The sequence below is a fragment of the Entamoeba invadens genome (assembly GCF_000330505.1).
Source record: "Entamoeba invadens IP1 unplaced genomic scaffold scaff_1105074724629, whole genome shotgun sequence".
Lineage (NCBI taxonomy): Eukaryota > Evosea > Mastigamoebida > Endamoebidae > Entamoeba > Entamoeba invadens.
The window spans coordinates 143,565-167,876 of NW_004440426.1; the positions used below are offsets into that span (position 1 = coordinate 143,565).

The 24,312-nt window shown below is 31.7% G+C and overlaps 12 protein-coding genes across 12 annotated transcripts; 7 read left to right on the forward strand and 5 right to left on the reverse strand.

The window, feature by feature from the left end:
• Positions 1-2: 2 nt before the first annotated feature.
• Positions 3-1,229, forward strand: EIN_016600 (hypothetical protein; the record flags this gene model as incomplete). Its single annotated transcript, XM_004257154.1, has 1 exon — positions 3-1,229. A coding segment is annotated over one exon (1,227 nt), but the record flags the coding sequence as incomplete, so codon positions are not given.
• Positions 1,230-1,511: 282 nt separating this feature from the next.
• On the forward strand, positions 1,512-1,967 carry EIN_016610 (60S ribosomal protein L31, putative; the record flags this gene model as incomplete). The annotated part of the gene is made up of 1 exon (XM_004257155.1): positions 1,512-1,967. The coding sequence occupies one exon, from the start codon at positions 1,512-1,514 to the stop codon at positions 1,965-1,967; it is 456 nt and encodes a 151-aa protein (XP_004257203.1).
• Positions 1,968-2,327: 360 nt separating this feature from the next.
• EIN_016620 (60S ribosomal protein L23, putative) lies at positions 2,328-2,750 on the forward strand (the record flags this gene model as incomplete). Its single annotated transcript, XM_004257156.1, has 1 exon — positions 2,328-2,750. One exon carries the CDS (start codon positions 2,328-2,330, stop codon positions 2,748-2,750), a length of 423 nt encoding a protein of 140 aa, XP_004257204.1.
• A 183-nt stretch (positions 2,751-2,933) lies between these two features.
• On the reverse strand, positions 2,934-5,813 carry EIN_016630 (DNA mismatch repair protein msH6, putative; the record flags this gene model as incomplete). The annotated part of the gene is made up of 1 exon (XM_004257157.1): positions 2,934-5,813. One exon carries the CDS (start codon positions 5,811-5,813, stop codon positions 2,934-2,936), a length of 2,880 nt encoding a protein of 959 aa, XP_004257205.1.
• A 554-nt stretch (positions 5,814-6,367) lies between these two features.
• Positions 6,368-7,675, forward strand: EIN_016640 (hypothetical protein; the record flags this gene model as incomplete). The annotated part of the gene is made up of 1 exon (XM_004257158.1): positions 6,368-7,675. One exon carries the CDS (start codon positions 6,368-6,370, stop codon positions 7,673-7,675), a length of 1,308 nt encoding a protein of 435 aa, XP_004257206.1.
• A 117-nt stretch (positions 7,676-7,792) lies between these two features.
• EIN_016650 (hypothetical protein) lies at positions 7,793-8,449 on the reverse strand (the record flags this gene model as incomplete). Its single annotated transcript, XM_004257159.1, has 3 exons — positions 7,793-7,991; positions 8,068-8,176; positions 8,284-8,449. 3 exons carry the CDS (start codon positions 8,447-8,449, stop codon positions 7,793-7,795), a joined length of 474 nt encoding a protein of 157 aa, XP_004257207.1.
• Positions 8,450-8,752: 303 nt separating this feature from the next.
• EIN_016660 (hypothetical protein) lies at positions 8,753-10,126 on the forward strand (the record flags this gene model as incomplete). Its single annotated transcript, XM_004257160.1, has 1 exon — positions 8,753-10,126. One exon carries the CDS (start codon positions 8,753-8,755, stop codon positions 10,124-10,126), a length of 1,374 nt encoding a protein of 457 aa, XP_004257208.1.
• A 77-nt stretch (positions 10,127-10,203) lies between these two features.
• On the reverse strand, positions 10,204-11,262 carry EIN_016670 (hypothetical protein; the record flags this gene model as incomplete). Its single annotated transcript, XM_004257161.1, has 1 exon — positions 10,204-11,262. The coding sequence occupies one exon, from the start codon at positions 11,260-11,262 to the stop codon at positions 10,204-10,206; it is 1,059 nt and encodes a 352-aa protein (XP_004257209.1).
• A 1,078-nt stretch (positions 11,263-12,340) lies between these two features.
• Positions 12,341-13,825, reverse strand: EIN_016680 (hypothetical protein; the record flags this gene model as incomplete). The annotated part of the gene is made up of 1 exon (XM_004257162.1): positions 12,341-13,825. One exon carries the CDS (start codon positions 13,823-13,825, stop codon positions 12,341-12,343), a length of 1,485 nt encoding a protein of 494 aa, XP_004257210.1.
• A 1,271-nt stretch (positions 13,826-15,096) lies between these two features.
• On the reverse strand, positions 15,097-15,408 carry EIN_016690 (thioredoxin, putative; the record flags this gene model as incomplete). Its single annotated transcript, XM_004257163.1, has 1 exon — positions 15,097-15,408. One exon carries the CDS (start codon positions 15,406-15,408, stop codon positions 15,097-15,099), a length of 312 nt encoding a protein of 103 aa, XP_004257211.1.
• A 3,606-nt stretch (positions 15,409-19,014) lies between these two features.
• Positions 19,015-20,049, forward strand: EIN_016700 (hypothetical protein; the record flags this gene model as incomplete). Its single annotated transcript, XM_004257164.1, has 1 exon — positions 19,015-20,049. The coding sequence occupies one exon, from the start codon at positions 19,015-19,017 to the stop codon at positions 20,047-20,049; it is 1,035 nt and encodes a 344-aa protein (XP_004257212.1).
• Positions 20,050-20,853: 804 nt separating this feature from the next.
• EIN_016710 (hypothetical protein) lies at positions 20,854-21,678 on the forward strand (the record flags this gene model as incomplete). Its single annotated transcript, XM_004257165.1, has 1 exon — positions 20,854-21,678. The coding sequence occupies one exon, from the start codon at positions 20,854-20,856 to the stop codon at positions 21,676-21,678; it is 825 nt and encodes a 274-aa protein (XP_004257213.1).
• Between the last annotated feature and the right edge of the window lie 2,634 nt (positions 21,679-24,312).

Consider the following 24,312-nt stretch of genomic DNA (forward strand, 5'->3'; position numbering starts at 1 on the left):
AAGTGCCATTAGAGATCAAGAATTACATATCACAGAACTATATTCTCCACGCAGTGGTGCTGATCAACAGAGCGACGGATGTTGGACGGAAACCCTATATGGAAAAGGTCGTCGACTTAGTTCAGACCATTGCGGACATCAAGAGACAGCGCGAGAAGATGGCGTATGTCGTGAAAACGAATATGGAGTTACTGTGTATGAAAATAGCGATGTCGGTGAACTCGGAGAGTATGACGCCGTCCGAGATTGAGTACGCGAAGCATCAACAAGTGCCTCAATTTCCATATAAATACAAAAACAGTGACATAGATGCGGAGATGTGTTTGAATGAGAGTCTGGCATTGAAGGCAGACTTTGACTTCCAAGAGCAGTTAATAGCGTTATCGTCTGCAGCGTGCATACTTGGGGAGAAAGTGTGTCAGAACATCATCACGGCGATCTTAGAATCAAATGTTGAGTCTTTAAATGTTGTGTTTGGGATCCACCGACTGTCTCCGGACAAGAAAGTACCAGTGGAGACTGATTTCATCGACCAAGGGACGTTCCAGAAGATTAAAGGGAAGACACAACACTTGTCATCAGTCGATCGATTTGATTTGTGTTTGAAAATAGTCTTGAGAATGATCTGCTTGCATGCATTGCTGTGCGCGAAGATGGAAGAGTTCAAAGGGAAGATGGTGGAGTATAACCAGAGTATCGATGTCGACGAACTCGAGGTGTCATTTGCCGCGACGAAAGATGAACGAGTGAGAGAGAGTATCACATCGAAGAGAAGTCGATGGGGAAGAAGAATAGCGAAGCCAAAGATCATTGAAAGTATGTTTACAGAACAAAAAGAAGAGAAACATGTGGAACTCCAACAGACAAAAAGCTTTGTGAAGAGTTCTTTGGAATTTGTGTGGGACAAAATTCAAAAGTTCTTATACAAAGTCTTAGTCTTGCGCATTTTCGAAACGGAAGAAAACGCGACGAAAAATATCACCGAGACAAAACCTTTTGTCTTTGCTAATGCAGAAGACGGAGGAGACAAGGATGAAAGCGAGAAGTATAAACTCGCACGTAAAACACTGACGGCAGAGAACGTCAGAAAGCTGTTGGCTTCACTTGAAAACTTCTTGAAAAACGTCAAGGACACATGTATGTTTGATGAAGAGAGTAAGTACTCAATCATCGAGAAATGTATTACTCTCATCAAAAAGGATTTGAAGGACAACAAGTACACTATGTAATTCCTTAAGTACTTTTTCATAGTTAATTTATAACAAATATACTATTACATATACTCATATATTAATAGTAAAATTAATAGTAAAAATTATAATAATTAATCAAATAAATAAAAAATAAATATAACTAATGAAATTACTATAATTGAATTATATCAAATTAAAGCTCAAAACAAGAAAAACAAAACAAGGGATAGTAAAATATAATAAAAAAGAATTAAAAGAATAGGTAGGAGGAGAAGAAAGAAACCCGTAAGAACTAGGTAGGGCAAAACTTAGAAGGCGATGGCAGGCAAAGAGAGAAAGGTTACCAATCCACGTCTTTTGAAATATCAAAAAGTCAACCAGGCACGCCGTGACGCGAAGAAGGCGAAGAAGGCTGCTGCCACAAAGCCCGTGAAAAAAGCCGTGAAGGAGTTGGCACCCCTCACAAAAGAGATGACGTTGTATATGCACCGATTTATGCACAAGGAAGGGTTCAAGCACAGAGCCCCAAAAGCCATCAAAGTCATTAGATTCATTGCCATGAAAACCATGAAGACACACAGAATCAAATTCGATATGGGTCTCAATCAGTATGTTTGGTCTATGGGTATTAGAAACGTCGCACACAGAATCAGAGTCAGAATGGCTAGAATGCCACTCGAAGGTGAAGAAGGAAAATTCTACACTTTAGTCTCTTATGTCCCAGTCGCCTCTTTCAAGGGTCTCTTGACTAAAACAGTCGAAGCGGAAAACTAAATTGACTCTCTCGATGTTGCGGTTAATCAATTTTGCCCTTTTTCTTTCTATTCTCTTATTAGTTCTTTTCTCATTCAATTATAATTAAATTAACTCTACTAGAAAGTATAACACTTTTATTATATTGTTGACTTGAATCGAAGTAACTATTTTTTATTATTATAAACTATACTTATTTATTATACCATTTCCCAAAAAAATAGCCAAAAAGAGCCTAAAATAATGCAGACGAGACACCCTAACCAAAAATAGAATATACTATTTCAATAGTAAAAGAACCACCAAAAAGAGTTAATAGATCTGGACCGAAAGAAAGACGAGTAGAAGAATAACCCTAAGCAACTCAAAAAACTTGTTGGTATGCCAAAGAGAGGAGCCGGAGGAAGACAAGGAAACAAATTCCGAGTGACATGCGGTCTGAACAACGCCTCAACCGTCAACTGTGCTGATAACACAGGTGCCAAGACTTTGACCATCATTTCCGTTAAGGGTTTCCACGGAAGACTTAACAGATTACCAAGAGCCGGCTGTGGTGATATGGTCGTTGCTACTTGTAAAAAAGGAAAGCCAGAATACAGAAAGAAGGTTCACACTGCTGTCATCATCAGACAAAGAAGAACTTGGAGAAGAAAGGACGGAACCACTTTGTACTTCGAAGACAACGCTGCCGTCATCGTCAACTTGAAGGGTGAAATGAAAGGCTCTGCCATCACCGGACCAGTCTCCAAAGAGTGCGCTGATTTGTGGCCAAAAATTTCTTCCAACGCCCCAACCATCGTCTAATGCTCTTTATGCTCGGGAATGAATTTATCCTCTTTTGTCGACTTTTTTATTCCTCTTGTTTCAATGCCAATTTTTTACTATACAGATACTATAAATAGTACTATTTTTACTATTTGATATCCTCTCGCAGTTATGTACTAATAATATAGTTTACTAATAATAAAATAGAATTCACACCAATACTCAATCGAAGAAGGGAAGTTTGTTGTTACAAACCACATCAGTAAACTCTTGAGCTTCTATATTATTCTTCCACCACGAATAAATCTCAAACCAATTCGCGATACTCTCAGCTCTCTTCACAACATCTTGTGGGATCCCAGCCATCTCAGCAACTTTCATCCCATAACTTTTAGGACATGACCCATCTAATAACTTATAGAGAAATACTATTTTGTTCTCAACTATCGTACACCCCATATGCGATAACTTCACATCACCACGATCACCAAATTCCTCACAAAGTTGGTGGTAATGTGTGGACACTATAAGAAGCGGCTTAATGTGTTTAATGGTATAAAGCACAACGGCGTGCGCTATAGCCAACCCGTCGTGCGTTGAAGTCCCCCGTCCTAACTCGTCTAACACTACCAACGAATTTTCACTCGCAGAGTGTAACATCTGCGCCGTTTCATCCAACTCCACCATGAACGTAGACATCCCATGCAAAATGTCATCCGACGCACCAATTCGTGTGAAGATCCGATCGATGACACTCATCGTCAGTTCCTCAGCAGTACATCTCATCCCCATTTGTGCCATTATAACAGCCAAACACACTGTTCTTAACAGTGTAGACTTCCCTCCCATATTCGGTCCAGTCAACACAATACTCTTTGGTGTGTTCTCTCCCCCCATTTCAATATCCGAAGGCACTGCAGTCGTTTTACTTGACACTGTTAAGTATGGGTGTCTTAATCCTTTAGCACTAAAATACGCTCCTTTGATGGTTTTATATTTCTCGTCTTCTTCCATCTGTTGTGTATGTTGTGTTGTACTCTGCAGTGGTGTTTCTATCGCTTTGTTGATGTTCTCCAGTGAGTACAACACACCGTCTTTGACAAACTTCGGCATCGACGAATTCTCCATTGACTGTGACGCATCAGAGAGTGACAGAAAGCAATCAACCAGTCCAATGTTTTCAACCGCCTTCACTAGAATACCAGTCTTCGCAACGTCTCCCATTATTTGATTGAAAAGTGTTCGATGCGAGTCCGCTATTTGTTTCTCATTCACATCATATTCACTCTGTATTTTCATGATTTGCAAACTTTTCAGTCGTATATCATTCTTTGTCCGATTCACTTCTGAAAACCCTTTCGGTAGACTTTTTGCCTTTTTAATGTACTTCTCAAACACTTTCAAACTCACATTCAAGATGTGCTCCTCCCCATTCAAACTAATATACTTCACATCACTCATATTCTGCTTCACACTCTCTAACTCCTTCTCAAACTTCTTCTCTAATTCTCCTCTCTTCTCAAACGCATTGTCTATGTCTTCATTATACCCACTAAAGAACGTCAACTCGCGTTCTTCTTTTGCTCTTTCAAAGTCGTACGTCTTCTCCATTCTACTGATAAATTCCTCTAAATCGGGAAACCCTAAATTGTTGGTATTTTTCACGACGACTTTGAGTAAGTCGGGCAGATCATCAGCGATATTCTTGAGCTCTCCCATGAGTTTCTGGCACGTCTCAAACCCCGCAATAAGTCGAATGAAATTCGCTTCTGTAATCGTTGATGCGTCACACTGCACTAAAAGTCTTTCCAAGTCCGGAAGTGGCTTTAAAAAGGTCTTCAGTTGCTCGACAAGAGTCGGATTTTCTATAAAGAACTCGACGACGGCTTGTCTCTTCAAGATCTTCTCGACATCCATTAACGGCTTTAATATGAATTTCTCTCGCAGAATTCGTTTCCCAAAAGGTGTTTGGCAGTTGTCTACAAAGTGGAGGAGAGTGCCTTCTTTCTCTTTGCCTTTTCTAGTGTAGAGTGAGAGATTGACTATACTCTGTGCGTCGACTATCAAGAAATCGTTTGACGACGTGACGTACTCCCCAAAGCTCCCATTCACAATGGACTTATCTGGTATCAATAACGTTCGAAAATAGTCCACCATGATCTCAAAGCTCTTCATAACACCTTCGTTCTCAGAGTACTTCTCTAAAGTGTTTGGGACTTTCCCGCGCTCAGTAAATAATTTTTGGACTTCGCTCTTCCCAAATTTTTCCGTCTTTTCCTCGACATAACTGATCTCCGCAAACCCAAGATTTTTTAAAATGTTTTGAATATCTTCAGAGATAGTTTTATAGACTATCACCTCTTTGGGTTGAACTCGATGTAATATCGTGTGTAAGTTGTTATGTAAATCAGTGTCGTCTATATACCCTAAAAAGAAGCGACAGACGGAAACATCACCATAACACACTCCAACGTTATTTCCAGTAAACACTAGACTCATACAAAACATATCGCTCGTGTCAAGACAGAGTTCGGGGTCGGTGAGTGTCGACACAGTATAAATTCTTCTTAACTCCCGTCGAACTATATTGGGCTCTTTCTTCCCATTCACTCGAACTGTAGTCCCCCTCTTCTTCATCTCTTCTGATGTCTCCATTTCATCAACACATCCAATTTTATATCCTAAATTAAGCAACTTGGACGCATACGTTGAAAAGGAGGCTTTGGGGACTCCAGCCATTCGCATATTAACTCGACTCACCACTTTTAAATCCATTTCCTTGTTGGCTATGTCCGCGTCGTTCTCGTACAATTCGTAGAACTTCCCTTTCGCAAAGAAGATCACTGTGTCAAAATTGTCTTTCTTAATGTTCCAATATTGTTTCTCAAAGGGAGTCATTTGCGCCAATGTAAGTTTTGGAATGAGAAGAGATGTCGGATCGTACTCAGACTCTCCTGGTTTGTGGCCGTTCTTGTCTTTAACATCTTGTAAAAATTTGTATCGTTCTTCATTCTCCTTTTCAACAACTTCTTGGCGTAACTCGCGTGCGCGTGTCGTAGTAAACATGTTGTTCTTATACTCGGCACATTCCTCAATGTCCATCTTGTGATTTTGTAGTTTTATTTACTTAGTTGATATTATTAATACAATAGAAAGGTGTTTTTATCATTATTTTACTATAATTTATTATAATATTTATATTATTTTTTTAATTGCAATAATAGTATAATTACTATTAATATATTTAGTTTTTTTTTTAACTATTAAACAATTAATATTTAAAAAATTACTATTTTACTTGAATAGTTAATTTAAATAGTAAAATACAATACTTTTTGTATTTACCATTAACTAATATTTTTATTATAATCTTTTCTAATTTTTTTATTTTTTTATTAATTTTCAAATCGACATTATTTCAACCATTCATCACTTTACAATAATTGACTCGCCGATTTAATGTGATGCCATTGATACCGATCATTGAGACTTAACGAACTATTTTTTTATCATTATTTTATAACAATACCGAATTATTTTCAAATAAAAAAACCCCATTACACTTTATTAAACAAAGAAGACCAATGTCAACATTCCTCCCTTCTTCTCTCATGAAGAAAATTCTGCTCCAATGTGACAAACAAACATTCACATTGATGTCAGAGACATGTAAAGAGTATTATATCTACGCGACAAGTGACGAGTTTTATACCAACTACAAACCAGGGAATTTCCACTCGAAAAATGACTTTATTTCCAAAAAGATTGTTGAGAACAATTCAATTCTATCAGAACAAATTGCGCTCCTTCATGAGAAAGAAAAGTGGCAAATGGCCTTTAAAAGAGAGTTAAACCTTTTCCTTAAAGTGTTGTTTTCAAACCATCTTTCCTCTTTTGTGTGTTGTTTGATTCTTATTCTGTTTTCAGTGCTTTATCCACTCTCACTCGATAAAACGATTTCAATAGGTACAGGACCTGTTTCATTGTTATTATTGATCCCATTGATGTTCTTCTTTTTGGGAGTGAATTTCTTCCCCGTGTTTAAGCCAGTGAAAAGTGGACTTGACAACTTGGGGTGTTATCAATATGGCGTCGGTGATCTTTTAAATTTATTGTGGTTCCCACTGACTTTTGTAGTTCAACCACTTGCAGCCGACATTGATTGTATTCTTCCACTTTTTGTACTACTTGCTTATATTCTATTTGTCTGTTTTTCATTTGGAGTTGTTGGATTATACTGGGTATTGATCCCATTTATTGTGTATCACACACTTGCATTCTTGTCGTGTGGAGTCACCTGCAACTGTTATCAAATAGCTGAAATGTTAAGGACTGTAAAGAAGTATCCCGATACCACATTTTATATAATGAACAATGTACCGTACGGTATCTATTTTTCTCTTGACATCATTTATAGAGGCATTTTCAAAGATTTAATTTTTATGATCACTTTGTTGTTACTTTTTCTTTCACTAGCTGGAAAGATGCCCATTGGCTCGAATGGACAAATTGGACTGATTTGCTTCATATTTTGTTATTGGTACATTTACAATTTGGTCACTTTTATACTCATTTTTAATTTCCAGAGAATAACGTACAACCGAAGAATGGACAGCAAAAAGGAATATTTCACAAAGGGAGTTTGTGTTATTGACATTCAAACAAAGACACTCATTCAAACATTTACAGCGGCTCTTTTTGGAATTTTTCTTGCTACTCTTTTGGCTACTACTGCTGTTCTATGTTATCAAATATATATTAAAGAAAGAACATTGAGTTACATAGTCGCTTTTGTACCTTTGATGATTTTGTTTGTTGGAATGATTGGTATTGGAAATATCAATTTGGTGTGTTTTAACCCAAGAAAGATGTGTCCTCTTCTGTGCCCAGATTGGTGTGGTGTGTTTAAGACTATTTTTTGTTTACAATGTGAACGTTTTCAACAAGGTGATGCATATATTTAAGTGATTTTTAATTGTTATTATTTATTGTCACATAAAAATGTTACACAAAATGATACAAATTATTACAAACTATTTGAAACGATTTTCAAGTAAACTAAAAGCACTGTAATATTGAACTCACTCCTCTACATCTTTCTGTTCGTCTGGAAGAATCCCATCCAGATTTGAAATATCATCTTCAGTCACTCTGACTATGAAGTCCGACGTTCGTATCAACTCACCTTTGTAGAACAAATACGTGTAAAACAACCCACCTGCCATTTCCATCACACCAGCAATAAGAGTGATTGGGTTTAAACATACAACAATTCCACTCCTCATTGTTAATATCTATTAAGTGTTCATAATAAATCATTGTTGTAGTAAAACAATATGCGATGTAAACAACAAACATAATCAAGAAGAACATTTTGAATAGGGGTTCCTTCATTTTTAGAAAGATGTAACTGTCGAAGTCAAGTGGTTTTTCTATAGCAAATGTTAAGAAAGCAACAACAATAGCTATCCCACCAATAATTTGGTTCAGCCCAATCTTCCACAACGACGCAAAGCCCAAAATCAAATTGAGTAGTAATCAGTAATCATTAATTAATGAAAGTAAAACAAACAGGGACACGAAACCAAATTGATCTTCCTTGCAATGTCAACATAGTCGGATTTATAAAAGTCCTCAATGTCTATATATTTCGATAGAAAGTTGACAAGATTGGCTTTGAAAATGACAAACCAATACGTTAAACGTTGGCAACGGGTGGGTGGATCCACGGGAGACATCTCTTTGTTATAACTACGTTTTGGCTTTCCCTTTATTTCTCACTTTTTTTATTTTACACTTTCTTTTTTTGAGTTTTAAATAGTTCAACCCATTGTCAAATTAAATATCTACTATATTGTATTATATTTTTACTATATACTTATGGTATAATAGAACTTTGACGTTTTGATATTAAATAATATTTGGATATTACAAATTACTAAAGAAGTAAAAGAAATAAAAAATCTTTGTATTTTTAATATATTTGTTTAACTATAATTTACCATTAAAAAGCATAACAATTTGAACTACAAAAACGTGAAATGTTGGAAGAGAGTGAATATCATCACATCATTCCATTTTTGAAAACACTTTCAGACGCACAGACACTTTCTATTGTTTCTAAAAAGTTGAGAAAAGCTATAGAAACATTGCCAACCAACCCATGTTATTCTGTGTTTCTATGTGGAAAAGAAATGAAACCAAACGCATCCACGCTGCGAAGAGAGCTCTCTTTGTTTAAGGGAATTACGTGCTTTGACTGCGGGAGTCAGATATCAAAATTGGTTTCAGAATGTAAGAGGTTTGCCAAAATATTGAACTCCTCTTGTGACATCCCATCTGAATTAACTCACAAAGTGATTAGCACTACGTTTGTCCCAAAAGATCCATCTTCATTTGAACAGCTTGAGTCCGTAGTCGCACCGTTTCCGTCAGATCTAGAAAATTTAAAGGACATCAAAAAGTTGAAGAAGGTAGTCATCTATATTACCGAAGACGAGGTAATCTCTCAATTGTATTCAGTGGTTGTTTCTCTCCCAAAGAGTGTTAATGTTATTATTCACTTTGGAGACTTGTGTGATGACTCTTTAAAGTTGTTACAAAAAACCCAAGCAATATTAGTCGCAGACGATTTCAGAAAAGGAATACCAAATTCAAACAAGAAGTGCTTGATGTACCTTTCTGAGTACAGCACCCTAATATTTCAGAAGGTCAAACATATGCTCCCATTCTCACTTGAGATCTTTTTAAGTCAGACTGCACTACTCCACACTGTGAAATGTGGTGAACTTAAAGAAGGAAACCATGTGGACTTCACATGTTTAGATGGTGTCCAAGAACTTAAAATAACCGAGAGCGCTCAACACAACGTTATGTTGAGTCTTCCCGTCTCGTTGACTTCGTTGGTGTCTGATTTACCAATTGACAATCTTTCAGTGTTAACTTCGCTTAAAGATGTAACAACTTCGTATCTTCCCGACATTCCAGTCGAAGTACCCATTTTTACCCACCCCAATTTCCTTGCTAATATGCACGTTGTTTCTTCGAAGTGCGAATCGTGCAATCTCAGCACTTGTGATAACTTGAGAACTCTTGACGTCAGTGATTCGGATGTTGTCAATCTTGTTTTCCCACAAAATCTTCAACAATTTTCTTTGCGAAAATGCAACAAAGTGACAGTCTTACATTTAGTAAATTCGCTTGAAAAAGTCATAATTGAAGATTGTGAAAATCTTCAAGAAGTGAAAGGCTTAAGTAAAAAACTTGTCGGATTTACATTCAGAAACTGTAAAAAAGTAATTCCATTTTCTCTCGAATCTCAAGCTCTCAAAACCGTATTGTACAAATCGACAGAAAATGTGATTACGAATATTGACGAACTCAAAGCAAAAAGCGTTGCGTGTTTGGATTTTTAATTTACTATTAATTTACTATTAATTTACTATTAATTTAAAATAAATCAAAACAAATATAATAGTAAATATATTATTAACTAATAGCTTTTATCCTTTTTGGGATCAAGAAAAGGAATCTCATAGATATTAGCGAAGTGCATGAACCAAATGGGCACCCCCACGAGGAAAGTCCCACCGACGAAATTTCCCAAAGTGACCGGTAAAAGATTAAAAAAAATCCAATGTACTGAAGTATAGTTTGCGCCATACATTTCACCTAAAGATAAAAAGAACATATTTGCGATAGAATGTTCGAAACCGATTGCGACGAAAGCGGTAACCATAAATGATAGTATAGCTACTTTCCCAATCACATCTTTAGCGGAATTGGAGAAGAAAACGCCAAGACAGACGATTGCGTTACATCCGATGCCACTTAAAAAAGCTTTAAAAAAAGGCAACGAGACTTTCTTCTCAGTAAATTTTTGAATTTCAGTGGTGTATAACTCACTGTCAAATGTCCCAAGTAACTTGCCGAAGTAAACGGACACGAAGACAATCCCAATGAAATTGCCGATATAAACTATTATATGAGACTTGATCATTAGCCACTTTGGGTATTTCCCTTCGATGAATGAAGGGACGAGAAACGCACAATTTGAGGTGAAAAGTTCTGAACCAGAAAAGACGACTACGTTCAGGCCTAGACTGAAGAAAAAGCCAAAGAGGACTTTTTGAAGACCAACGTCTAAGGAAGGAACTGCTTTTCCAATAATTATGGAGAACAACCCACCAATACCTAAGAGTAAACCAGCACATAATGAAAGGGAAAACATCTTTATAAATGGATAACGAGCCTTCTTCTCCCCTATAGAAAGTAATAACTGAGCTGTATCTGGTGCAGATACGTAGTGCGATGAATCAACTGAGACTTTCACATTCGGGCTTACACCTAACAAATACACCTTTTTATCATTTACTAATGGTGTCTTGGGAGGAGGAGTCTCTGAGACGGAAGGAGACTCTAATTCAACTGAAAGAATGTCACTTTTATTAAGAGTAGATGTTGTAATATCCATTGTGGAATCTGACTTGTGGGGTTTGGAGATTCTTGTGATCATAATTGTATGATTGGTGTCTTTTATATAACTATTCATTGATAAATGTATTACTATATATTTTAAAATTTGTTTCTATTGGATCCAAAAATGCACAACACAAAAACATTAAAATCAATTGAATTAGTTTTAAAATGTTTTAATAGTTCAAAAATACCTTTTTAACAAACTTTTAAAAATCTTTTTAAAATGTTAAATCTAAAAAAAACAAAAAACAAATTCTATTATATAGCTTTTATTAATTAATTTATTATAAAAATAACTATAATTTTTCAATCAATTTTTTTTTTCACTTTTTAACATAAAACAAGTTCATATAAATATCATTGTGATTTTTAAGAAAAAAGTGAAAGTGGTTTAAATTTTTTTTTGACTTTGGGAGTGGTAAATAAGAAGTATTTCGATTAACGGAGATTGTAGAACAAAACAACTTACTTTAAATTTTGAAATTAATTGTGGAAAACAGTCGGGTAAGAAGTAGATAAAAAAGTGAATATCACTCAAAGTAAAGTAATGAGAAACAGAGGACTAAATATAGTTCTTTATAGTATTTAAACATATGTACTCGTATCAGACATCATAAACCTCAGCAATGAGCACACAACAAATCTTATACATCTACCCAACAACACAAGAAATGCCTTTGGTACAACCTTTAAGTAACTTTTCACCCATAAATGAAGAAGATAAGTCTACTGATCGACTCTCCTTAATACTCTTTTATTGTGGCTTTTTGAGTCCAATCATATGGATATTTAATTATTTCTTATCGAAAGGATCTAATTCTCCAATAGCTAGAAAATATGGCGAAATATCGATTGGGTTGTTCATCTTTTTCATTCTAGCTGCCACTGCGATAGGGCTTGCAATTTATTGGTTAGTCTTGTAATTACTTAACTCAACATTTGAACTTCTTTTTTATTAAAAAACAAAAATTCTATACAGCTCAACTTTTTTTAAAAAAATTTGGTGTTTTTTACATTTGAAATAGTTTTATAATTTTTTAATGTAAACAAAAATTGTGTTTTAAATTTTGATAGAAAACATCAACAAAAATGATAAAATTGAAGATTACAAATCAAATGTTTCATTCTATGTGGCCAAACTCTTTTGAAATTTAGTCGTCAGTTATTTTTGCTTCTTGTTGCACTAATTCGTCTTCTTTTTCTTCACTTTCTTTTTCCTCTTTCACATTTTGTAGTGGTAAAGTTTCACTTTCCACATTCTCTTCGTTTTTGGAAACTTTTTCGTTCTGTGTTTTAGTGATTTGAAGAGGTGGTGGCACTTCGAGATCACTTTCTTTAGTTTCTTCCAATTTAGTGTTTTCGTCCAGTCTTTCTCCGTCGCCCTTTTTGTTATCTTCCAATTCAATAAACACACTTTCATTCTTTTCTTCATAATTAAACCAACATGGAATTTTAATAACTTTTGTGTACAATAAGAATCCAAGTACAAGTAACACAAATCCCACGACTTGTAAAATAGTATTAAAACCAATACTTTCTCCAAAGTTAGTACTAATTGCATAGTAAATAAACACAGAAACTATCCAAACAGTAATCATTCTCATTGGTTCTAATATATTTCTTATCATTGCGTTACTATATTGAATCACCGCTGTCCCTGCAAAATTGAATAACAAAATGATGAAAATGTAACACACGCAGAGTCCAATGATAAGAGGCGAGTGTGCAAACAAATACAAAGTGTCCACTATATTCTCTCTTAACGCCTCTGGCAAGAACTTCATGAAGTAAAACGCGACGAAGAATATGATACAACATATACACCCGTAGAACCCTCTTAATCCAACTATGAACCACACGTCTGCTTTAATGTCATGCAACAATATCTCTTCAATGATCGTTTGAAGTGCATGCAAAAACTGTGCGCATATAATAAGAGCTATACCAATCAAATAGAAATACCACGCCTTAGCTTTTGTCGCTGATTCAGAACTTTCCGAGTCTTCGGTGGAATGCCCCGTTGGAATAAACATTGAACATCCAACTAATATTAATGCAAGTATGATCAACCCTACACCAATAAAATGAAACGCTCGCTGTTTCTGCTTCCTCCAAAAGATGGCTAAAAACATGGCAAAAATGATGGTCGACCCCCTCATCATTTGATAGACACTTGATGGAACATAGAGTAATCCAAAGTTCATCATATAAGTCCCACAAAAGTCACAGAGAGCGGGGATGAATATTATTAAGACTTGTTTGAGTGATAATTTATGTTCTTCTTCAATTTCACCAAAGGTTTGTGGGTCAGACTCTTTGGGTTCTGGAGATAAAGTTTGTGTCTCATTCATCCCAAAGACTTCTTTGTTCCTATTTGCAAAGTACTTTTTTACTTTCTTTACTATTGTAATAACAAAGTAGACAATTAATGCTAAAAACATACCAAAAAACATTAAGAAGTTGAAAAAAAGGGGGCGCTCAAATGGCATTTCTTTCCCATCTTTAGTCTCTGAGATGGCAGCATATGCTGTTTTAGATATGATCGTCGTGCATGTCCCCATCGATAGGAATAGGATTATAAGCAATATTAATAAAACTGTTGACAAGTGCGACTTCAAATATTCAACAACTTTCATTGTTTTTGAAGTTCCATTGAACCATTTTACAGTTGATTATTTCGTTCTTCTTTGAATATATTTTTTAATATAAAAATACTATTTAATATAGTTTACATGAAGTTTCTCAAAAAGAATAAAAGAAGTCGTTCGAAGATATTTTTTTTATTAAAAATAATAAATCTTTTTAAAGTTTTTATAATAAAAATAAACCATATAACAAAAAGTGTTATTTATACACTTTTTGTTATATTGTTTATATTATATTATTATATATATTATATATGTTAATATTTTTAATAATTTTAATTAAAACTAATAATATAATTAAAAGTTTAAATATAGTTTATTTAATTATAATTAATGAATAGTTTTTAATATACTATCTAAAGTAAAGTTATTAATAAATTTAAATATTTATGTGAAATACTATTTTATTATATCATGGCAATTATATTTTTTTCTATAATTGTATAATATAATAAATTAAACAATTTTACAATTTACAATGAATGAAATGAAACCCATAATTATTAAAAATGGCAACAAGTATAAAGATAAAGAATGAAAAAATAGGAATTAGACCGTACGACTAGGATCATTCTTAGAGTATGTCACTTTCTATTTAACAAATAGAATTCACAAAATAGGATGAAGACTTTCATCACTTCAGTGCCAAAGGGAGATACGCAGAAATGCACGATGAACTGCTTGTTGAGGGGTCGAGTGCGTGCACAACACTCTGAGATGAGAGGCACTGAAGTCTGTCTGACTATTTTTTATGTATTTTAATTATTATATTATTATATTTAATTAATATATTATTAAAGAATTAAATCTATAAAATAAAACAACAATAACACAACACAATCAAATTAAATGACAATCAAATGAGAGCAAATTGTGAGCGTATTTCAAAATGTGTTGGATTCTTACCTTTTGGTTTCTTGTTTTTGAGATTTTGATAAGCCCACCGTTTCTGTTTCTTATCGTCTTGCTTGTTCAGTGTGATGTATGTGACTGTTTTGACTGCCTTCTTCTGTAAAGGGGTGTTGTGTTTTGTTGCAACATTTTCAAACATCTCCAAGTTGATCACCATGCTTGTTGATGACTGTTTTGACATCAGTTCATTTTTATACAACGTGACACGTCAACACAATCCATTTGTCAAGACTCAATCCAAACTTTGAGTCTTGACAATTGGAATAAATACAACAATAAACCATTTGAAACATAACATACATTTATAATATTGTCAACAAAAAATAAAAAATGAAAAGGAAGTGAATTGATTACTGCACCATTTTGAGAATCTCTTCAAGTACTTCAGAGCTGCCAGGCGCCTTTTTCACGACTTTCTGGTTTTGGAAAAAGACAAATGTGGGAAGTGATGCAATCGAGTATTCAGCAGCATAATCAGTTGCTGTAGTTGCATCTACTTTGAAGAACTTGAGGTTTGTGTGTTCGTCAGCAAGTTTATCCATCATTGGCGCACTTGCCTTGCACTTTGCACACTCAGGAGAGTAGAAGATGACAAGAACGTTCTTGTTGTTTTCAATTGTTTGTTTCACTTCTGCAACATTGGTTGTGTATGTCACTGGCATGTCTTGATGTTAAGTTGTGTGGTTTGGTTATTTAAATACACACCAATTGTTTCAATACACAGTTACCAATGACCAGATGTTGTAATAACTCTATCGCAATTTATAACTTTTCGCTTTAAAATTGTTTCATTCTATTTTTATTTGGTATTATTTTATATAGTAAAATATATATAGTTCATTATTTAATATTATAAATATTATAATTATTTTTAATGATTTGTTGTTTTATTGATTTTTTCTTAAACTCTTATTCTAACAATATAAACAGTACAAGACCATCAGGAATTAGTCTTACACTTGTGATCTTAGTATTAAACAAACTAAAAATGGGAATTATATTTATTATTAATTTTCAACATACACAGAAAAGAAAACAATCAATTAAATTTTCTTGCAACATATTGTTTCAAAATTTTAATGCAAATTATTATATTGTATTGAAAAAGTTTTCATTTTGTATATTTAACCTTTTGTAATAAACAATTTTTACATTTTATTATTTGAATAACATTTTATTTGTAAAATCAATAAGAAATGGTCAATAAGAAGAAAGCATATTTAATCCTTTTTAATAGTTTTTTATGTCTTGTTTTCTTTTTTTTATTATTTAATATTACTTCAATAATTGTTCAAAATGTATTATTTTTTAAATAAAACAAAAAATTGATATTTTTTAAAATAATCTTCATTATTATTAAGTTTTTTAGTATTGGTTTGAGCACAACAAGAAATTAAATAGTGTATTTTTTGTTCAAATACTTTAAAATATAGAGATTTTATCTGCTTTATTAAAAAAGTTAATTAACAGTTAACAGACGGTGTTTTCAATTATTCACATTTTAACAATTAAAATAAAATGATATTTATACAATAATGTCAATACAAATACGATTATTGAATTTAATTTTATTTTAAATTATTTGTCTATTGATTAACTTTTAAACCGTGAAATTATAATAAATTGATTACAATATTTTCTGTGCATGTATGCTTCAGCCACACGTTAAAACCAAAATGGTTTTAAACTGTGATATTCTTTTGATTTGAAAAAAGTCCAAATATAATATAAGGCAACTTTTGAATTTAAACACAACACATTTAACTATACCATTAATTATTATAACAAGTTTAAAAGTATATAAATGTTAACAACAATTTTTATAACTAACTTATTGTTTATATACATGTATACTTAATATGTCAAATATAATTACTAGGTGTTAAGGGTTAAAAAACTTTTATATTAATTCTAATGAACATGATATTTATTCAATGTCATAAATAATCGAGATTCATCAAACAATTTATGTTTGTAATTTAAATATTTAATAACACTCAAAATCAAATTGTAACAACACCATTACAGTTTAAATAACAATAAAAAGCGTAGTAAACATGATACATAATTATGAACATGAAAATCAATAATATGTTTTAATTTTTATTGTTTGAATAACGAATAAATGTAAACGCTTAAATAATAATCATAGCAAAAAATTATAAATTCACAAGAAAAAAAAATAATTAACTTTGTTATTATTTAAACATTTCAGCTTAAACATGTGTAATACATGTGCCTTTAACAACAATTATAACAATATTCAAATAAACAATAAAAAAGGATTAAAGTGTGACTGTTTATGTAGTGTAAATTTTATGACAAAAACAAACACAGTTAAATTAAATAATCTATAATAGATAATAATACAACGTTTTTTAAATTATACCGAATTTGAGTAATTCAACATTACCTTTTTGTGTACTTTATTTTTTGAAATATTTTTTATAAATGAGCAAATCAAGTTTTTTGGTGTTTATAAAAAGACAAAAAAATAAATTTATATTTAGAGATAAATCTGTTCTATTTCCGCTATCCAACGATCTTTCGCCACCCAGTCATACGTCTTTAATCAATAAAAAGTCAAAAAACTAAAAAAAATATTCAATTTTTGGATTAAATAATTTAGAATACTTTTCTCGATAAATCAACCAAATTCATATAAATATGAAATAGCTTTGTAAACTGTTTTTCAAAACTCTGTACTGGGATGCCCCGATTTTTTAGACAAATAATTTCTAAATAATTTTTCCTTTGCTTAACCCTCATTTTTTGTTATAAATATTTACTCGAAAAAAACAAAATAACGAACCTGACTTTTTTAAATTTTACTTGACAAATAAATCTTGCACCAAAAATTTACTTGAAAAATATAAAAAACAAACTTGGGATCAAAAATTTGATTACCATAAACCAAATTTTGCCAAAAACATAAAACAAAACTTTATAATTCAATATCAATTTTTAAATAATCACTAAGTTGTGTTTTATATAAAAATGAAAAGTACTAATGAGTAAAACAAGCATTGAGAGAAAATAAATAGGTTAAGGCTATACAATTGAAAAGTTTTTTTATTTTTGAACTGTTTATTTTATTTAAGACTCTTCTGATTAATAACCTTGATTGTTTAAATGTTTGTTTTATGTTATCGATTACTTTTTTAATTGTTTAAATAAACAAAAACTTGTTATTTATTAAAGTGTTGTATCATTTGATGCAATAAGGTCCTTCATTACAACATTGTTTTATTGTTATATTATCGTTTATCTTATGTTTATCTGAAAGATGGAATATTTCTTACGTTTAGTGATAAAATGAATCACTGACCAAATAACGAACCTGGAAAATCGGAGAAGATTTACCCAATATTTGTGTGATTTCCCGATTTTTTGTTCAATAATTGAAACTGTATTGGTTTTTAAGGGTTTTAAACTGTGTACCGTTGTTGGTTCAACAAATAGGAAAATAAAAAATAAAACAAATAAAAAATAGTAAATAACGGGAAATTAGGACAAAGGGTTTATAAATTTTGGAAACGGTACAGAGTTTTGGAAAACAGTTTATATATATATTTGTATTGCTGTTTTTTTTCTTATATAAATTATCACTGGGAAAATGTTCTAGAGTCAGTCTAACAACGTTGTCTGTTCCCCAAAAGTTGTCTTTTTGACAAAAAATAATTAACTTTTGTTTTAAAAAACGGGAATTAGGTAAAAACGAAAAAAAAACGGGAAAAATATTGAAACAACGATTTTGGGGTTTTTCAAAAAATTTCCCGAAATATTCCATTTATAATGGTCTAAAAATTGGCAGACAACGTTACAGACCAGACAACTTTTAACAAATGACTCTATTGTATTTGTAAAATAACAACTTCAAATAAAATCTTTGGTATTTTTTTTAAATCGTTTATTTTTTGAAGAAAAACACGAATTTTTTATATTTTATTTATTAAGTACATTGTTATTTTAATTATTTTAGTTTAATTTAAATTTATTTGATTATTTTTTATATAAATTCATTTCGCTATTTAATTCGAGCTTTTTAACTTAACTGTAACGAAAATTTTCATTTAAAAAAACGAGTTTTGATTCAAAAAGGATTGATAACAAGAATGTCACAAGATATCATGAAATTAAAAAGTGTACTACTTGTTTTATTGATAACAGTAACATTTTCAAGAGATATATTCGTAGACAACACAATGGGTAGTGACCAAAATCCCGGAGACTCTAAAATTTATCCTTTCGAATCTCTTGAAAAAGCGATGTCATCAATGACATCAAGTGAAATTATTGAGCCAGTGACTGTTTATATAAAATCGGGGTATTATCCACTTATTAACAATACACTTAAATTTAATACATGGACATTCAAAAACAGTACAATACCGCGCCCAATCACCTTGACCAAATACCCCAATGAAGACCCACCAGTTATTACAGGTGGCGTCAAAATTCCGATATTATCATTTCGCGCGCTGAACTCGGAAACTGATAAAGAACAATACGAAAAAATCCAAAGTTCAAAAAGGAAGTACATTAAAGTGTGTGATTTGGATAAGTTGTATAACCGAATCGACTTAGGAAGTTTTGAAGCAGATTCGAATGCTGAGATTTATGTCGACGACAAGCGGTTTCGTGTGGCTCGGTACCCAAATTATGAGTACACAGACACATCACATCAAACTGAGAGAATATTCGTATTACCACCAACTGACACCTCCGTTCAACTCACACCAAATGTGACTGGATATTATATCCCAAGAAAAGAAGTTTTATGTGGCAATGAGACAACTTTTAAGCGTGAGCAGAGTGTGAACGGGAAGTACTATTATCTCTATAAAAACGATTCCAATTACTGGACACTATCAACACGCTTTGATTGTGGTGTCCCGACACAGAGTGACGGGGCATATTTCACAGTCAGACGAACTGTGATGGCGGGAGAAGTCAAAGCTGTTCAAGAGTCTGGAGCAAAGGGCAATCCTGTCGTTCAGCCACCAAATTATATATACCGAGGAAATATGTGGACTGCTTATGCACCAGACAAGATGGGGAAAACTTTTTATTATGCGAACATTAAATTAGATGAATATGCAAAATATGACTCTGTGTGGATGAGAGGGTATTGGCTCATCTTTTCACAGGACCAAGCAGTCAAAGGTAAAATTGATAAGAACAAAAGAACAGTAACTATTGATAGAGCTTTGGGTGGGGGAGATTATGAAGGGATGACAAGTGGAATGCCTTTTTATATATATAACTTGATAGAAGAATTGGATGAAGAGGGTGAATACTAAATTGATTATGAAGAGAAGAAATTGTATATCTACTTGCCGACTACAGTCAATAAAGTGTGGATCTCACAAAGCACTTCAGTTTTAATTTACGTCGACACTTTCAATAATTTGACAATCCAAAATATCATATTTGAATATACACGAAAAGACATGATGAGCCTTTATTTATCAAAAAATATACTCATCAAAAATTGCACTTTTAGACACTCGGGGTTGAAAGCTATTTATTTTTCAGGAAATTATTCAACAATTACTAATAACATCTTTTATGATATTGGAGCAGAAGGTGTTATTATGAGATGTGGTTTGTTTATAAATAAAGTTGTAAATAAATATAGTAAAACCTTATAATTCATTATTATAAATTTATTAAAAACATTTGTAATTTTGCAAATTAAAAAAATTAAAAAATAATTAAATTGTAATTTATTTATAATTTTAATCAATTTTGTTATTGCACTATGATAATTATATTACTATATATTGTAATACGATATATATATATAATTAATCTAGGATAAAAACTATGGTTTCTAAACTAAAAAACCTAGTTATATAAATACAAACTCTTATAATTTAGTAATTAATATATAACTATAATTGTAATATATGTTTATTTAATAAATTTAAACTATTTTAATAAGAAACTAATATTATTATAAATTATAGTTTAAATAACAATAAGGAAACTTTACTACATTATATCGAGGAGAATGCTATCTAACTCATAACTATGCCAACACGACGTCACAAGTATCATTTACTTTTGTCCCAGCGTTTTCTATTGGCATTGTTGGCAATTACATGAAGCATAATTACGTAGAAAACAATCCCCATTTGGGATATGGACATGGTGGAGCGTATTTAGAGATCTCATACAATGAAGCTAAAAACATATGCACAAGAGCTTCTGATTGTGGTGCATTGTATTCTGGTACTCATTGGGAATATTCTGGTAATGTCATCAAGCGCAACTATTTCCACGACTCAACGGGATTTGGGCAATTGGGCGGATTGTCTTACGTCATTGGAATTTACTTAGACGACAACCTATCGAAGCAAAGAGTCTACCAAAACGTCGTTTCTAATTTTGTTGGTTATGGTCTTGTGCAGGGCTCTGGAAGGTCTAACATTATTTATAATAACATATTCTATAATTGTAAGACGGGGTATTTGGGAGATTCTAGAGGACCAAGAAGGTATCACACGACTCCAAATGTGTTTTATAATTTACTGGACACAATGGTGAACAATGGAGTCGATAGATATACTTCTCCGTGGAAAGACCAATTTCCTGAATGGGCACTGTTACCAAAAACGTCAGAAGAGTTGATGAAAGAAGAAAATTTACATTGGCTGTATATGGAGAACACTGAGATATACTGTAATGTATTATATAATAACACGTGGGATCATATATTTACTGACGGTTGTAATAAGTATATGAAAAGATGGGAGATGAACACTAACTCGAGTCAAGATCCAATGTTTTATGATGTTGATAACAACGATTATAGAATGAGAAAAGAGGGGAAATTTACAAATATAATTGTTGGGCGGAAATACCTTATGAAACTATCGGAATTAATAAACAAGACAGTTCGTATAGTGTCTTGGCTGAGTTCTTAACTGTTATATGTCTTGTTGTCTGCTCATTTTAAACTAAGTGACCTATCCCCTTTTATGTTTAATAATAATGTTAATATCAATACTACATATATAAATACAGATTTTCATCTTTACAGTCAAATTTAATAAGAGTGAAATAATAATATATTTGGTTTCTTAAGAAAGTGATTTTTTGGCCAACCAAACCTTAAAACTGTTCTTTAGAACTCGATTTTTGGTTTTATTCTAAAAGAGCCCTCTCTTCAAAGTTACTGCTCTTAAAAGGTTTCACTGTAATTAATTTAGCAAAATACAGAACATGTAAATAATAAAATATAGAACAAAGAAATTAATACATGAAACGGGAAGAACACTTTATTGTCTTTTAAAACATCTAAACAGAAAAGATTGTTTATAAATTATTTGTTAAATTTTATAACTTAATTCTTTTTGAAAAATACCATCAAACAGTAGACCTGTAAATTTTAAGCCAATGTGGTTTTTAAAAAAGTGACACAAGTAAATTACGCTGATGGTGTTGTTTCTCATTTATCGTTCAAGGACTTGTATCATTATTTCTATTTCGACAAATATTCACTTTCAAATAAATACAATGAATAAAAAATATTTAACAATTCAACTAATAAGACAACAAACACTTTAAAAATTTCAAAAAGATAATTAACAAGTTTTCCTTTCTGTGTAACATTAAAATTAACAAAAAGTAATATTTGAAATTATTAATTGTGTCTTTGTCAAAAGAAAGTGCATTTGATGTGAACATAATCAACAAACTTAAAAAACTGGAAATACCCCCAAAAAATCAAAATTGTCATTTTAATTAAAAATTATAAAATGACAACAATCAATGTGATGGAAAATGCACTGAAAATAGTTCCAAATTCGTTTTGTTGTTAAAGGAAAATATGGCGTTTGTCTATACAATTCAATTTGGAAACATTCATTTTGTATTGAAGAAAATGACGATGAAAATGCAAAGGAATTGTATGAACGACTGTGTTACCCATCAGAATTATATTTAAATTGTGACGGAAATTATTAAATTTTTGAGTCTTCAAAAAAGTCACAATTAACATGCCAAAGTTGTTCTCCTACGTAATGTGGAAAAAATTGTGTTTGTGGGAGAGCGTGATACTACTGAAAATGTCAATGAACTGAAGAACGTTGGCCGTGAACAAGATAAATTTGGCAAATGTGCCAACTCAGTTGATTGACAAATTGGTGTTAACTAACACTGAATCTGACAGTTACTACTTTTTATTGTTATTCATATTACCACTATGTGTTATTAAAAATTTGTATTAGATTTAATATCAATTTTGTTCAGTTTTCATCATGTAAATGAATTAGAATATTTTCATTTTGTCGTACTGTTTAAATATGAAGCAATTAGTTCCATTGTCTGTTTCGTGTTCTTTGTTTTGTGTAAAATTCTGAATAATAAATACAATTCAAAATTAAAGAAAACGCTGTTAATTTGTTTTTTTGACGATGTATGTGGGAGTCTTTGGTTATTGTTGTGTGTATGTGACCAATTTGATTATTATAACATTATTTGTCATGTCATCAATTGGAATTTGTTTTTTTCTTGACCAATGTTGTTGGTGCTCAAAACAATGATAAAAACAAATTTGCAGAAAAATTGTATTACACACACTCAAAATTTCTATATTTCATATTTATATAACTGGATAAGACGAATAACAAAGAATTGGAACCAATTCTATATCGTTGGTTGGAAACATGTTCATTGGGTATTTCGATTTATTGTTTTTGGTGTATGGAATATGTTAGATGGTATTTGGCATTGTTTTTGTTTTCACCATTCGCCCTGTTTTGCTTTTTTGTTTTTGCTGATTACGATTCAAGAAGAAAAATACATTAGAACACCTTAACTAGACATAATTAAGTGAATAATTTTTAATTTTATAATTATTGTTATATTCTGTTTTTATCATCAATGCAAAATTGGTATTACAATAATACCTTTTATTAATAAATTCAACACCAAAATAAAACCACTCATTTGTAGTCATGAAAAATTTATTTTTTTATTCTTAACTTTTTTAATACTAGAAATATAATTGTTATAACACATATACAGATGGATATAAACTAAATTCGTTACTAAAAGAAATTCTTAATAAATAAAATATTTAGTTTTAATATCATTTTTTAGTTCTAGTTTTATGTAACATTTATAATATAAAAAAGTTAGCACATTTTTTTTGTTTGTTTTGCATATAATAAGTCTAACACTGTTTGGTCATACAAATTAATAAAATCGGGTGTTTCCAAAATAATTATTGCGAAAAATGTGGTATTATAACATACGAATTTATAAGAGAAAATTGGCATTTTTATTTAAAATAGTAACATGGGTAATTATAATTGGGATTTGAAAACCTCTGTTTAAAAATTTAAGTTTACATTTATTGTTCGACAAGTTCGATCAAATGTAAACTTGTCGAACAATAAATTAGTATATGTAGATATATTAGAAACTAATAATAACAGTAAAGAGTTAGTTAATTAGAATAATGTTTAAACTATCATTTATAATTTAGTTTTATGTTACAATTGAATTTTTTAAAAAAATATATTAAAACATGTTAAGTAGTGTTTTATATATTT